This window comes from Rhamphochromis longiceps, linkage group LG12 (genome assembly GCF_057381845.1).
Source record: "Rhamphochromis longiceps isolate RC_006_pf linkage group LG12, R_longiceps_female_GT1.1, whole genome shotgun sequence".
Lineage (NCBI taxonomy): Eukaryota > Metazoa > Chordata > Actinopteri > Cichliformes > Cichlidae > Rhamphochromis > Rhamphochromis longiceps.
The window spans coordinates 35,215,085-35,230,296 of record NC_140568.1 but is presented as its reverse complement, the minus strand read 5'-3'; the positions used below and the strand labels follow the sequence as shown (position 1 = coordinate 35,230,296).

The 15,212-nt window shown below is 38.1% G+C and overlaps 3 protein-coding genes across 3 annotated transcripts; 1 reads left to right on the top strand and 2 right to left on the bottom strand.

The window, feature by feature from the left end:
- Positions 1-954: 954 nt before the first annotated feature.
- On the top strand, positions 955-10,142 carry agpat9l (1-acylglycerol-3-phosphate O-acyltransferase 9, like). The gene is made up of 14 exons (XM_085426064.1): positions 955-1,034; positions 1,348-1,537; positions 1,643-1,709; positions 2,971-3,119; positions 3,217-3,362; positions 3,662-3,736; positions 3,849-3,938; positions 4,030-4,123; positions 4,224-4,339; positions 4,584-4,639; positions 4,849-4,934; positions 5,053-5,181; positions 5,390-5,469; positions 5,669-10,142. The coding sequence occupies exons 2-14, from the start codon at positions 1,394-1,396 to the stop codon at positions 5,775-5,777; spliced, it is 1,341 nt and encodes a 446-aa protein (XP_085282190.1). The 5' UTR covers positions 955-1,034; positions 1,348-1,393; the 3' UTR covers positions 5,778-10,142.
- On the bottom strand, positions 6,975-9,330 carry LOC146657751 (uncharacterized). Its single transcript, XM_085426065.1, has 4 exons — positions 9,203-9,330; positions 7,339-7,384; positions 7,213-7,255; positions 6,975-7,113 (listed from the first exon to the last, which is right to left on the bottom strand). Exons 1-4 carry the CDS (start codon positions 9,328-9,330, stop codon positions 7,004-7,006), a joined length of 327 nt encoding a protein of 108 aa, XP_085282191.1. The 3' UTR covers positions 6,975-7,003.
- Positions 9,869-12,943, bottom strand: LOC146657749 (myosin regulatory light chain 2, atrial isoform-like). The gene is made up of 7 exons (XM_085426066.1): positions 12,836-12,943; positions 12,583-12,684; positions 12,130-12,205; positions 11,850-11,954; positions 11,682-11,760; positions 11,534-11,582; positions 9,869-11,454 (listed from the first exon to the last, which is right to left on the bottom strand). The coding sequence occupies exons 1-7, from the start codon at positions 12,941-12,943 to the stop codon at positions 11,350-11,352; spliced, it is 624 nt and encodes a 207-aa protein (XP_085282192.1). The 3' UTR covers positions 9,869-11,349.
- Positions 12,944-15,212: the final 2,269 nt, after the last annotated feature.

The window sequence follows — 15,212 nt, the reverse complement described above, 5'->3', positions numbered from 1 at the left end:
ATAAACAGTGTAATCAATCAAAGATTTAAAATGTTTAAAAGGTCCAAACATTTTGCAATGAATCTAAAGACTGTATGGCACAATATCTGTGTGTCTCTCTGTAGCCAGCTGTCTTTTGAAAATTGATCTTTACGAAGCTTCAACGCTGTAGTGCAGAAAGCTCTCATAATGAACTGAACGCCATTCAGAGAAGGATGAAGTGAACCTCTTATCATTCCCAGAGACGTTACCCAAACCGCCCCCCTTAAGTCCCCTGTTACAGTAATGAGCAACAGACTGTGAAATGTCTGAACCTAGAAAATAATCAGGACCTTTTGTTAGTTTTAGGTCAGAGAGGGAGGCTCTGCCACACAGAGACTGTTGCCACATTCCTCATTAAGGCTTTCCTGTGAGTTGTCTGAGGCATTTTATTAATATTACTGATTCTCTTCACGCTTCAGTCAATTATGTCAGCTTTAAACAACCTGGATGCCTGATATATACGGAGGCTTGGCAAATATGAAAGAGCAACTTTCGGTTTTCAAACAGTGTTTTTTTTTGTTTGTTTTGTTTTTTACATTTTTAACAACGCTTTACTTCTTAAAATTAAAAAAAATGATGATACGATCAGTAAATACAAGTTCAGTATTATAAGAAGCAGCTTCCATCTACATACTTTAACTCAACCTTAGTGGCATTTGCTTTGAGTGCTTCCTCTCGCTCAGACTCATCCAAAAATAACACGTCTCCAAAAAGTATTTTCAAATGTGATCCTAGCAGGGTCAACTTGTATAGTAACTAGTTTGTATAGTATAGTATAGTAGTTAGTTTGGTCTACGTTTGACTAAAGTGTCTTCCTATGGACTAAAATATAAAACTTTTTATGAATCAAACCTGTAGACCTCAGTCTTTTTGATAGTGTCCAAAGATGTCCACAGGAAGGCGCTGTAGGTCATGAACTTTGTTCTAGTAAGTAAATGGGCGTGTTTGCTCTGTGTGTGTTCAGTCTCTTAAATTACCCGCTGTAGGAAAGGAAATGGACTAAAGTTTGACAGGTAAGTTGATCTCGTACAATCTGAAACAGGATAAATGTAGCTGTGTAGTTAAAGTATAGAGGAGCTCTGTCAGAGTTTGTGGATTTGTTTATATTGGAAGGATTACATGTGCTATTGATCGCCATTGTTTTTGTACGTGGGATCAGTGTGTACCTGTACCGTGTAGTGTGACCCGGAGTCTTTCAGCGTTTCGTTTGTCTTTTTCACCCCCCCCCCCCCCCCCCCCCCTTGTTATGATTACATGTTTCCACGTTGTCTAAGAAGTAAAGAAAGGAAAGTGAAGTCTTTCTTTCCCTCCTTTGTTCTCATGCAGCTGAGCCACAGGGCTGCTCTTGTTTAACTCAGGGAATAAAGTAGAGATGGACGATTTCTGGGCGGGAGCCCTTTGGGCACTGAAGATTTGGCTGTACCTCGTAATCATCCTCATCATGATCCCATCCATGTTTGGATTCTCACTGGGCATTTCCGAGATCTACATGACCATACTGGTGAAAACCTTGGAGGTACTAACACACGTAATTCTTATGTCCCTCATAGGTTAATATGCTTTAAGCAGGTGGATAGATTTTGATTCTTGGCCATTAATATATGCTGTCTTTTCTCCACAGTGGGCCACTCTGAATATACAGAAAGCAAATTCAGATGAAGGAACACTCAAACCCTCCTCATCTAATGGTAAGTAGAAAGAAATTTGATTGATAGATCTAAAGAAAATGAGGCAGGGGCACTCTTTTACAGATAACTTGATGTCATATCCCTTATTGTGAAACTTTGGTTTAAGGAAAGCTTTGCGTCTGCTGCAATATGAGATTTCATCAGATACTTCATCATAAGTCTGTGCTGGCATGTTGCAATGATATGGCCACATTATAAAAAATAGACTGATTTACCTTTAAAGTGGCCTTTTTTAAAAATGCATGCATATAAAATACTCACGGAGCAAAACTTGCTGTGTCTTAAGGAAAAATGTTCATATTTTCTACCATACTACAGCTAATTTTTCACCAAAAAGTCTCTTTGTGGCGCTGAGGCGCAGTAACCTTTATGATAGGTAATAAGTAAAGTTGCTCTGGGAACCTTGTCTTATCTCACAAGATGCAATAAATAAACTCTTTATCAATCTCCAAGCTTCACAGGATGGTTTCCCATGCTGGAGCACAGAAAGACAGTTTGGTCAGCAAAAATTGCTCTCTCCAAAGTTCAAAGTGTGTGAGCCGAACATTTTTAACATGAGCAATGAGTGCAAGAAGTAAAAGTCCCTGAAGAACAGAAACAGGGCAGACATTGTACTGAATGTTTTGAGTGAATACGGCGTGTGTTAGTGTAGGTTCTGGACTTTGCCTGCTGAGATATGAGGTAATGTGGATCCAAGCTGAGGCTGTTTTTAAACTGTTCTCAGACCTGTTTGCCTTACAGTCTGTTCAGTATGACCATTATTAATAAAGACTGCAAGCAAAAACAAGTAAGAACGTTTAAGGACATGTTTTAGGCGACACATTTCATAAATTGAGTTGCTCTTTCTTGTAAAGTCCCTCCTATGATGAGAACTCCAGATACAGTATCTTATCACTAAAAGTATTACATGCCTGCCTGTTGTGCCATATAACACTGAGGTGATGTAGATTCAGTTCTGTTCTTTTTAAAGAATTTTATCTTGAGTTCATGCTCTGAATGGCTTCAGTCCTCATGTTTTGTTGTTGTTGTTTTTTAATGCGTTTTGTCAAAGTGCAGCACATAATGCTCTTCCAGGAACAACATTCCCGATTGAACTCCCTGACACATTCTTTAATCTTCTAACCCTAACATTGCCTTAAGACGTTTGCCAAGGTTGACTTATCTATGTGATTGTTACTAATATAAAAAAATCATATCAGCTAGTTTAATTGCATCACTGTGTGTGTCTGCGTGTCTGTGTGTGTGTTTGCATGTGTGTCAGGTCTCATCCAAAGGGAAAATGGATCAATGGAGAAGGAGCTCGAGGAACTTCGACGAAGTCGCCCAAAACCACCAGTGGGGGGTGATTTTACACTAAGTGACTGTTTCTATTTCACCCGACAAGGGATTGAGAGTATTGTAGATGATGAGGTACATTTTTTTTTATTAACACATCTGCAAACCTTGGTTTTAATTTTAAAATGAAAATGTTTTAGTCATGTTTGTCAACTTTCTATTTTAAAATCAGGTGACCCAGCGGTTCACTTCTGAGGAGCTGGTGTCCTGGAACTTACTGACTCGCACCAACAATGATTTCCAGTACATAAGTCTGAAGCTGACGCTGGTCTATGGCCTTGGCATCATTGTGAGATACTGCATCCTTGCCCCCCTCAGGTAGAAAAATACTGCAGAGTCCACCCACCCCAAATTTACTCTTTCCTCCACAGAGAAGCAATGTGGAAGACGGAGTCAAGACTCACCTGGTTGTGTTAAAAATGATCTCAACTGAGTTAAAACCTACTGAAAAAATTGCAAGCTGTATGAGAGGAAGAAGTTAATGCCATAAAAATATGCAATTCAAATTCATTTTTTACATAACATGCAGTAATTTATATTTCTGTTAAGTTTCAATAAAAACTCTAAACTCCAACTGACCTGCTGCTTGAAGGTGAAATGTGTCACTCTCTCTCCAGAATAACGTTGACCATCATCGGTGTTAGCTGGTTGGTAATAGGAACATCTGCAGTTGGATTGCTTCCAAACTGGAGGTGACTAAAAATGTTTTGTTTTTTTTTATCTTATACATTAGAAAAAGTACTATAATGGAAATCTTTTCTCAACAGTGTGTCATTTTTTTTCCTTGTAAATATTTATTTTTAGGATAAAGTTCTGGCTCAGTGAGTTGGTCCACGTGATGTGTTACAGAATCTGTGCTCGAGGACTCTCTGCCACGATTTGCTATCACAACAGGTAAAAATGCTTTCCTGTTATGTACCACATCCTTAAAAAAGACTGGTTTTACCCTTTGTCTTTGATTTCAGTGTTGTCATTTCCTCTGCAGGGAAAACAAACCCAAAAAAGGAGGAATCTGTGTTGCCAATCATACTTCTCCGATTGACATTGTGATTCTGTGCACAGATGGCTGCTATGCTATGGTATGCAAAGAAGTCACCCTCAGATCAACTTATTTGGAGTTTTACATATAAAGAAACTGATTTGTTGTAAAACTATTTCTTTGCATTATGTGTTTCCTAGGTGGGTCAGGTCCATGGAGGCCTGATGGGAATTATTCAGAGAGCCATGGTGAGATCCTGTCCTCATGTCTGGTTTGAGAGGTCAGAGATGAAAGATCGCCATCTAGTGACCAAAAGGTTCATATTTCACTCCCTCACTTCAACACGTTTCTTTCAGGTCTTTTGCTTGGAAGTAGAAACGTATTATCGTCAAAACAAGAACGAGTATGTTTTGGAACGCTGATGCTGGATTCACTGCAGTTTAGATTCCAGTCTCTTTACTTTAATCCCTTCTCAATAAGGCACTCATTCTAATTGTTGAATGTATTTTTTATTGTGTGTATTTATAAATGGTTTCTATTACCTGTTCTGTTGTTTCCAGGTTGAAAGACCATGTGAACGACAAAAAAAAGCTTCCTATATTGATATTTCCAGAGGGTAAGCGTCACCAAGTAGACAGATAAAGTTACTTTATCCACTGCAGTTTGATCTTTGTATCATCAAAGAAAAGCCTGAGTGAGAGCTGTTATTTTAGCTCCGTGTCTGATGGCAGTCTGGCCACTGAGCTGTGACACACGAGCAGATATTTTCTATGTGGGTTTGGAAGAAGCTCACACAGCTGTCTGTTTAATCTCCTGTTTCTATAGGAACTTGTATTAACAACACATCTGTCATGATGTTTAAAAAGGGAAGTTTTGAAATTGGAACAACAATATACCCAGTCGCCATTAAGGTACTTCAGCCCAGTCTAGCGTTCCTCCTTCATCTCTCAGTCACATATATTTGAGCCCTTTAGGTCACACATTTCTGCTACTTAATGCTTGTCTCTGTGCTTTTTAAACTTTTCCTAGTATGACCCAAAGTTTGGAGATGCTTTCTGGAACAGTTCCAAGCACAGCATGGTCAGTTACCTGCTGAGGATGATGACCAGCTGGGCCCTTGTATGCAATGTCTGGTACCTGCCAGCCATGCACCAACAGGTGTGTGTAACATGTGATGAATGAAGTCTATGTACATATCTGTATAGACTTAGGAGGACTTTAACTCGGATCACATTTGTTTTCTTGAGACTTCAACTTGCCTAACTTGCTTAAATTGACTGTTGGTCTTTAGTCTTTATAATAAAACTGCTTTTATTTGTGACAATAAACGGATTCACACAGTTTTATTTCCCCCAAAAAATGTCAGGAGGGTGAAGATGCTGTCCAGTTTGCCAACAGAGTGAAGTCAGCCATCGCTCACCAGGGAGGGCTGGTAGATCTGCAATGGTAAGCTCTTACCTCATCCCTTTTAAAGTGATTCTAATTTAATGATTTCACAGACAAGAGTAACAGAGAAAGATGTAGTCCTTTGTCTGAATGCTAATCAAGTGTCAGTCAGCTCTTTTTTTTCTTCTTTTTTTTTTTATGACCTGGCCATAGGGAAACGTATGACACTGAATAATCGTTTAGTTCTGTCTGCATGCAGGGATGGAGGCCTCAAGAGGGCAAAGGTGAAGGAGACATTCAAAGAGCAGCAGCAGAAGAAGTACAGCAACATGGTGGTGAGAGATGACAGCAGCAGCAACAGCGACTGAGATCCTCAGTCAAACAAAGGCCTTGTCTTGTGTTGGAGAATATCTACTGGAAAAAAAAATGCAGTGGTCCTCCAGTGTTTTCTCTCTGGCTGTAACTGACTGGGAAAGCACAACAGTAGATTTAAAAAACTGTGAAAACTTAGGTACAGCTAAAGAGAGGGAAGTCTCAGTGATTCATAGATAACACAAGTGCAATATTGAACATTATGAGGAACTGAAAAAGGCAAGCTCCCTGTGTTTACTGCTGCTTTAAAAAAGAGTTTGGGGTCACACAGCATGTTCTATATTTTTTATTTTTTAGAAAATACAGAGACATTTTGTTTCAGCAATGATTACTGCAGTGTTCCAGTGGCACATTGATTTAAATAATGCGAGTTCAACATATGAAAAGGCTAAGTGATTATTTTTTTCCCCCCACTGATTACAGAAGCATTAAGTGTATGGAGCAACAGCACCTGTCGGTTTGATCATAGTCTCAAACACGTCCAGTAAAACAACTTTAGGATTTTAAAAACTATAATGCAACAAAGCTTCATGCACTCAATAAACCAACTAAACTGCTTCTTTAAAGGGTACAACAGTTTTCAGCTGTGCTAACATGATAAATTTGATACATTTGTGGTAGGTAGCAGTGTGTTTGTAATACATGAACAACATTGCTGCAATCATAAGTTATGATTTTAAATTCTCCTGATTCTACAACCTTTTCATCAACATTTCATATTAAATGAAAACAAGCATTTTTTTTGACTCAGAAACAAAGACGCATTAAGTGACCCCAAACTACTGAGCACAGTGTTTACTGATGTGAAATGTGTGATTGCAGATGAGCCACTGGTTTAAAAAAACTGGCTTGATGAATGTGTAATTTGTCGACTTAAATGTGTTCTACTTGTTGTGTTTTTTGGTTTGTTTGTTTGTCTACATGTCAAAAGCCCATGGTACAAATGTTGTACTGTACAAATGAATTCAGGTGTTGCCGTGTAATACTGCAAAAGAATTCACGCCGATAACTACCAAACCGTGCTAGTTCTCAGTCAGCTTGAACGAACAAACACATTTGAGTTCAAAACTGACAGCAGCTTAGCATTTGTTATTCAAAAGGGAAATTTGACCTCGTCTGCTTTTCAAAAAAAGCCCACGAGTTTGACACTTGAATAATGAATGTTAACGTTGTTGTGCGTGACAGTCCAGTTCATTTAATGACAACATGAGCTGTAACTGCTTCACAGTATAACGCACAGAACAGACTTTTTAGATGGCTTCTCACTGGATGGTTTTTCTGAAATTTCATCCTCATGGCTTCCATTTTTCTCTGGGACTTCCTCTTTGGACCCTTAAAGCAGATTGAAGAAGCATTTGTTTTAGGGAGACTTTTTGAATGTTGCGTGTCCTGATATTTTCTGTTTGTTTGTCAAACTGTCAATGATCTCACCATCATTTTTGTGATCGCTGGGTTCTGATTTGTCCTGAGTGCTCTGTTTAAAAACAAGTTTGAATCAATGAAATTCTGTCTGAAAACCTTTAAACCAGTCGGCCTTTGACTGATGGAAGTACTCACCTGCAAGGAGTCCCCTTTTCTCTGTTGTGCTTTGAGTTCCTGATATCTGCAAGTATTAATGACAAAGTAGAAATCATAGCTAAGAAACTCTGCAGTCAGATGAATGACTTTGTGTTTTATAGTTTGGCCCATAAGTATTCAGATAAGAATATTCTTGTTTTCATTCAAGGGGTTAACCAAGACCCTTAACGCAGTTAATATACAGCTATTTTTATACATGGTCCTCAGACACAGTTTTGTGATCTTGCAAGGTCTGTTGCCATAATTTATGAAAACTGGAGCAGATAAAATAGCACGAGTTAATTCCATGTGCTAAACTTGTATTTGTTTCACTGGAACTCTCAATATAAGGTTAACAGAAATGTTGGTGAAAAAAAGCCTTTAATGGCCAAATCGCCAATGTGTACAAAGTTTCTTAAAAAGAAGAAATCCTCTGGCCAGCTCAGCAACACCGAAAGGGTTAAAAGACCACAGAAGGCAACTGAAGTGCACAATGACAGAATTATTATGAAAACAGCTTTGAAACATCTAGACAAGCCAAGAACAAACTGGGGGAGGTAGGTGCGATCAACAGCCACTGGTTAGACTAAGAAAACCAAAAAAACATCTAAATGCACAATTCTGGAAAAAATAAAATCTTTGGAAACCAAGATGAACTTGTACAAAAATAATGAGAAATTATGGAGATGTGCCAGTGGAACTGGGTTATTGGTGTTTATAGGTTAGGTGAGCATGTGACGATGCTGCAAACTGATCAGAGTGTGCTTCACAGTGCAAATGGACAATTACCTAAAGCAAACGGCAAAAGCAAACCAAGAGTTTCTCAAAGCAAAGAAAGGCTAAGAAGTCAGTTACCTGATCTGAACCTAGTAGAGCAGCTTTTCAGTTATAAAAAATGCAAAGCTGAAGGCAGAAAGGCCAACAAACAAGGAACAACTATAAGTGACTGCAGAAAAAGAAAAGAGCATCTCAAGGGAGGAAATACAGCATTTGGTGATGTCCATGGTTTCTAGACTTACAGTCGGTGAGTGCAAAGGATTTTCAGCCAAGTATCAAAACCAGTCTTTATGTATAAAACTATATTTGTTTGTCAAACTCATTTTAAACCTATGAAAATGGGATACTACCGGTATGTATAATATGGCTGTGATTTCTAAATAGCTAATGTTAAATTGATCTTAACTATTGAGTAAAAGAATCTTCGTTTTGATTGGTTGAATTAAAATGTCCTTTGGTGTGGTACAGAGGTAAAACTACAAAAACGCTCACTGTCCAAATAAAAAATGATCTAACTGTGTGTCACAGCTTTCAAGTCTTTTTGTCTCTTCTTTTTGTAACCCGGTTTGGAAAAACAAACGGGATGGTGAAATATTTATGAGTGGAATTAGTGTCAAACATCTGCGTCTCCTCTGCCCAGTTCGGATGACAAACAGGTTGCTGTTGATTCAAATGGACAGAGTTAAATTAGGATGCCTTTATCTCCTAGCAATAAAGGCCAGCAGGTCTACAGTACAACATAGTTTAATGCAATGGTTATTCCATTAAGAGCAGTCTTGCCTCTAACATGAGCCAGCTGGTCATCATAAAACCAGACAAATAAAACCAGCAGTATATGCAGAGTATTCATTTGTAAGACAGACGAATGACGAATACAGTTGCAGTTTCACAGCAAAAACATCTTAAGTTGCTGTATTATAAAGTACTGCTGTTCAGTTTGTGTTAAACAATAACACAATTTCATCTAATGATGAAATAGTCACAGTTTTGTCCAGTGATTTGTCTTCAGACGAGGCTATAAATGTTGTTGATCAAGCATATTTAAAAAGATGCAGTTACATTTGATCATTATCTGTAGTAATCTCACCTTTGCAGATAGGAGTCGTTTTTTCTGTGGGTAGAATTTGTTTTCCTTTTCAGTCCTTGTGGTGTCCATGTTTTGCTTGTGTCTATTCCTACATCCACCCTGCCTGCAGCTCCAGATGCAATTGGCATCTTTGATAGCAGAAGTACAAATATCAGAAAAAAACCAAATCAAAACCAAAACTCTCAGTCATGTGGATGCAAATATGCACAGTCGCTCTTGTAGCTGAAAGAGGAGCTTGCCTTTCCGGACTTCACACACTCCTTGTTCTCTTGTAGACTTGGCTGATATGTTGGTAAGAAAGTGGCTCTGCAGTTTATGTGGATGTTTGTTGTTGTATCCGTGGCAACAGTACCCCCCAAAAAATGAAACAGCAGTGCCTGTGGCTGCAATGAATGCAGTCAGGGCCACCTTCTTTACTTTTAATTCTTAAAAAGTATATATGTATTTTTATATAAATATTTGTTTGTTGTTGTTAGATTTATTTTTTTTAAAATGACTCAATTTTAGTAAAAACTAACATCAAATCTGTTATAAAAAAGGAAATGTTCTCAAAAAAGACATCATACTCAACAGACTTCTAAATAACAGATGAGATGTATTTCGTATTTTGATTACAGATGCATTCTTGTTTTTGTACTTTAAATAGGACACCAAAGTCAGAAAGGGTTGAAGTGAAAGTAATTCATCAGTGTTCTTGCAGCTCTCTCAACATAGGAACAAAAATAATAGTACAATAAGAATATATAATGCCATATCTTTTTTGTAAGCAGAGAATATAAGATAATGTCATTGCCATTTATGGATTCATGGTCATCAGGATTTGGTCTGGGTTTTTGCTGTTGTTGTTTTTTTCTATTTTGTATTCTTAATTGATGTATTTGAGGTTTGATATATGGTTGATATGATATTTATGGTTGATTGATGTTTTATTTGATCCAATCCAATCATTTTTATATATAAATATAATAGGGCGATTGTGGTTCAAGAGTTGGGAGTTCGCCTTGTAATCGGAAGGTTGCCAGTTCGAGGACAGTCTCGGTCGTTGTGTCCTTGGGCAAGACACTTCACCTACTGCCTACTGGTGTTGGCCAGAAGGGCCGATGGCGCGATATGGCAGCCTCGCTTCTGTCAGTCTGCCCCAGGGCAGCTGTGGCTACAACTGTAGCTTGCCTCCACCAGTGTGTGAATGTGTGTGTGAATGGGTGGATGGCTGGGTGTGTAAAGCGGTTTGGGGTCCCTAGGGGGGACTAGTAAAAGCGCTATACAAATACAGGCCATTTACCATTTACCAAATATAAAGCACATTTGAAACAAAAAAGTTGAAAGGAAAGTTGTTAAATAAAATAAAAGATGCGCCATACACAGTTGCCCACACACATCAATAATTATATCTAAAGCATTACAGAAATACAGGAGACATGAATGAATAGTGGTATTGTAAAGCACTTTGAGGGGTCCCGAAAAGCGCTATATAAATGCAATCCATTATTATTATTATCATGTGATTCAGAAGAGGCTGAATCTTGGCTTATCATAATCACCCATATCTCTTGTGGCCTGGCAACTGTCTCTGAAAGGGAGACTTGTTTTGATGGCATCCCAATGTGCAAGAGTCATCACATCAGCAACATGTAAAATGAGCACAAATATGTGCACAAATACATGAAGTAACATATGATTACATTCCAACACAATGTTAGCAAAGTTTCCCTCCAAGAAGACGTTATTTCATAACGTTGCCTTGAAGCAACGAAAAGAAAAACTGAGTTCCTGAACATTCAATATACAAAAAACTTCATGAAACTTGACAAAACTCCTCTATAAAGCACATACACGTATCTGTCATTTACAATTTATGCCATTTTAAAAATGATTTCTAGAGCAAAAATTCTTACCTTCTTCTCACACCATGCGGTCCTGTGACCATGTGTCAGAAAAGGATTCCCCATCTTAAAATCATGCTTGATTATTCCTCCCACATCTCATTGGGCTTAGATTTCAGTTAAGTTCACATGTACTGGGCATAGGGCTTATTGCTTTCACTAACTCAAGGACAACACTGCACTGTAGACAGGTCAAATTATTAACAGCCAAGGTAAAATGGGTTTAGTTGGACTTTACGACATGCCTTCACACAACTGTGCCGTTCATGATTCTTCCTTCTCATCTCCATGTGTGATGATGTAGCAGAGAGACTTGTAGTCAATGTTTCCAGTTGGATCTATGGGAGCGAGAGCGAAGGCCTGATCCACCTGTAGGTTTATAAAGAGTTTGTCTGTTAAAAAATATCTTTAAAATTATATGAGAATCTGTCAAAAACAAAACACAAACCTCCTCTGCTGTGAATTTATCAGCCTGATTCATCAGTAGTCGTCTAAATCTAAAAAATAATCAAAAACAAAAATTAAAGGAGAGCAATATAAAATATTATACCATTACAGCCCATTTGCAACAATGTGAAAGCTAATTGCTGTCTTACTCATCCTTATTAACAAAGCCTGTTCCATTGGGGTCAAAAAGTTTGAAGGCTGCTAGTATGGTGTCTTCAGGATCAGTACCTGGAGGAAGATCAAATATCATCATCCATCACCTGAAAGCACCTCACAGGAATTTCAAAGATCTCTTTGAACATCTGTAAATCTCTCACCACTAAGTTTCTCCCCAAAAAGTGTCAGAAATACAGTAAAGTTGATGGGACCCTTCCCTTCATTCAACATTTCATCCAACTCCTCCTCTTTGACATTTAGCTTCCCTGGTACACAAAAACACACAGAGACATGCCAATATACATTTACTAAATGCAGTAACAGTAGCAGGTCAACATCATTACAGCTTTCACTTATTGTAGTTTATTTGCTATCAGTTTATACCTATTTTCCCACCTTTGAAATATGGAAAAGATCAAATGTTGGAAGTAAAGAAATTACCCAGTTGTGCATAAGTTTCCTTCAGGTCCTGTTTTTTGATAACACCGTCTCTGTCTTGGTCAATGCAACCAAACGCCTGTAGGATGAAGAACACATCTGTGGCACATAACTATTTTTGAATCATAGAAAGAGTTTTATAACTGAAAAATGATGTTTTACTTTTAATAAATAACACATTTAGAGGCCAACTGTCAATACGTTTAGAAATACTTTGAACACATTTCTTTCAGACAGAGGATAAAAAAAGTGAAAACCTGATGCTTTTTCTTGGATGTTGGGAACTTTGCGTTTCTTTTGAAGTTGGTTAAAATAACTAACATTTCATTTTAACTAACAGGTCATTTTAAAATTTCTATTTAGTCTTGCAGTAGGCTTTAAACAACAATGAAAAATAAGTTAAATATGAATTTGAATTCATTTTTAAGGAATTGGTGTCATAAGCCGGTACTTTACCTCCTTGAACTCCTGTATCTGAGACTGCTCAAACATGGAAAAGACATTTGAGGAGGATTTCTGTCCTCCCCTCTGCCTCTTGTTGGAAGCTTTCTTGCTTGCCTGAGATGAAGAAAAAAGTATATATTATATATAATCCTACAGAGGGCACTGAACGGATCAAAACAACTGATTTCGCAGTACGTAAAGAATGTTTTTAAATACACAGCATCTTCAAGATTCCTAAATCACCATAAAGACTAAAAACAGTGACTGGCTTACCATGTCTGAATGTAGGATTACTCCAATCCAGGTGATGATGGAGGGTTTTATGTATAGCCTGTGTTATCTTATCTCCTACCCTCCTATAATAGACTGCCATGGATAGCTGAGGCCCTTACATGGTTAAAGCTGTTTCAGTGTGTGGCTGAATGGACGTGATAAGTGTTGAAGCACACAGGATTCCTCTGGGCTGGAAAAACAGATAAGAACAGAGACGACAGGAAAGGAGACCAGCAAAGTGACTTTGGACATTTGACAGTCATTTAAATAAATTCTTATAATTCACCAACTAAATCAGGCAATGAAGCTTAAAGTTTTTACAGAGAAATATTAGAATAATATTGGATTATAATGCAATGCAAAGGTTTTCTCAAAAACTAAATATTTTTTCTTAATGCCTTAACTTTCTGTTTTTATTTAACTAGTAAAATAATGATAATAATAATAATAATAATAATAATAATAATAACATATACAGCTATTAACAAATGAAACCGCTAAAATACATTTTTTTTAAGCCTAGTATGTTTTCTACTTAAAATAAGTATAAATCTAGAGTTATTTAACCCAGCTCTATTCCTTAACTAAAGTGAAAACCTTCTTGGTAGAAAATATGGTTTTAAAATACCTGGCAGGTACAGAAGCTATCCATTTCAATTTCTTCTGTCTCTTTACATAATTCTCAGACACTTCATGTTGTCGGGTTTTGTGATGATCATGCATCACAAAGCCTCTGGTTTCCTACACTTCCTGAATGTTTCCACTCTGCAGTAAAACCACTTACAGCTGATTGTGGAATATCTAGCAGAGAAGAAAATTTCACACACTGACTTGCTGGGACTGTAGTATCCATTTACCGTTCGACCAATTCTTTTACAAATGTTTGTAAAAGCCGAGAGTTGTTTGATTTCATACACCTGTGGTAATGTGACTGAACACACCTGAAATCAAAACCACATCCAGTTTTGCCTTGCATTATTGGTCAAAAGTGGATTCATTACAATGATACTGTTTTGTTCTCTATTGTGTGGACACTCTGGAAACCCTACACATATTCCATATGTATGAGGACTGATGACATGGATACTCTAAGACACATCACCTGTGGTGGCCACGCCCTACTTGCCATTGTAGCTATATAAACACTATGCATGCGTGGCTTCTTCAAATCCCTGATTTCCACATAGTCTAGCATACGTGTGTCATCTTACCTTGCCAGAAGAGAGCTGGTCCCCATACCCCTCTCAGGGATTGCTTTTGTCTCTCCTACACAGGCCGGTGCAAAACTTGGCACTATATAAATAAAATGGAACTGAAATTTTATTTTCCAACGCAAAATTTGACCTTGTTGGAAGTTATGTCAGACTTGCCAGAGAGTAAAGACAGGGGGAAAGTGTGGTGTGGACAATTTCTGTCTGACTTCCAGAGCTAGGGGACTGGGAAAACCCTGCACTGTGGGAGAGCTTAGTTGCTGTTCATTTCCACCTGTTATAGAAAAGAAACAGCGTAACATCCAAAGCTTCTTAGGCAAACCTGTGTGACATTAAGAGTATAAGGTGTGACTTGTGCCCCAAGTGCATGTCCCTCAGTCATAATCGGCACATTTCACTGATGGATTAGGGCTAATCCAGGGGAGCACAGCTGTTTAAAGTTGTGGAATAAAGGTGCCTATGGAGGAGGGCCATGATAATTGTGTTCACTTAGAGAGCATAGAACCAGACCATGCAAGCTAGCGCGAGAGAAATCTATATGGTAACTTCCAACGTAGCCAGAAACCCTTTTTACAACTATATGCCGTAACCAACATGTCTCGTTTCCATGTTTAGCTCAGGAGGTAGAGGTCATCAAGTGATTGGGAAGGTTGGGGGTTTCATCTCCGGCTGTTCCAGTCTGCATGATAAATATCCTTGGACAAGATACTGACCCCAAGTTGCTCTCCGATGCAGTATGAATGTGTGTGAATGTGTCTCAATGTTAGATAGAAAGCACTTATGTGAGAAGCATTAAAAAATCTCCTTGTGTAAATTGGAGAATGAGGCAATTTGTATAAAGCACTTTGAGTGCGCAGGTAGAAAAGCACGATATGAGAACCAGTCCATTTACCAGTGTTCACTTGTCTGGTGTTAGTTTTCATGTCTGTCTCTTTTCTGTTTCACTTTCAAAGTTAACTTTGCTTGCTGTTTGTCCTTACCCGATTCCCTGATTGTTTTCACCTGTTGTTGATCATTCATATATCAATAATTTTCTGTTTAATCCCTGATCAGCCCTCCGTGTGTGCTCAATCCTCCCTGTGTCCTGTGCCAAGATATCACACATTTCCCTCTCTTGCAGCCCAGCTTGTTCCTTTTTTTTTTTTGCTTTTTTGGATT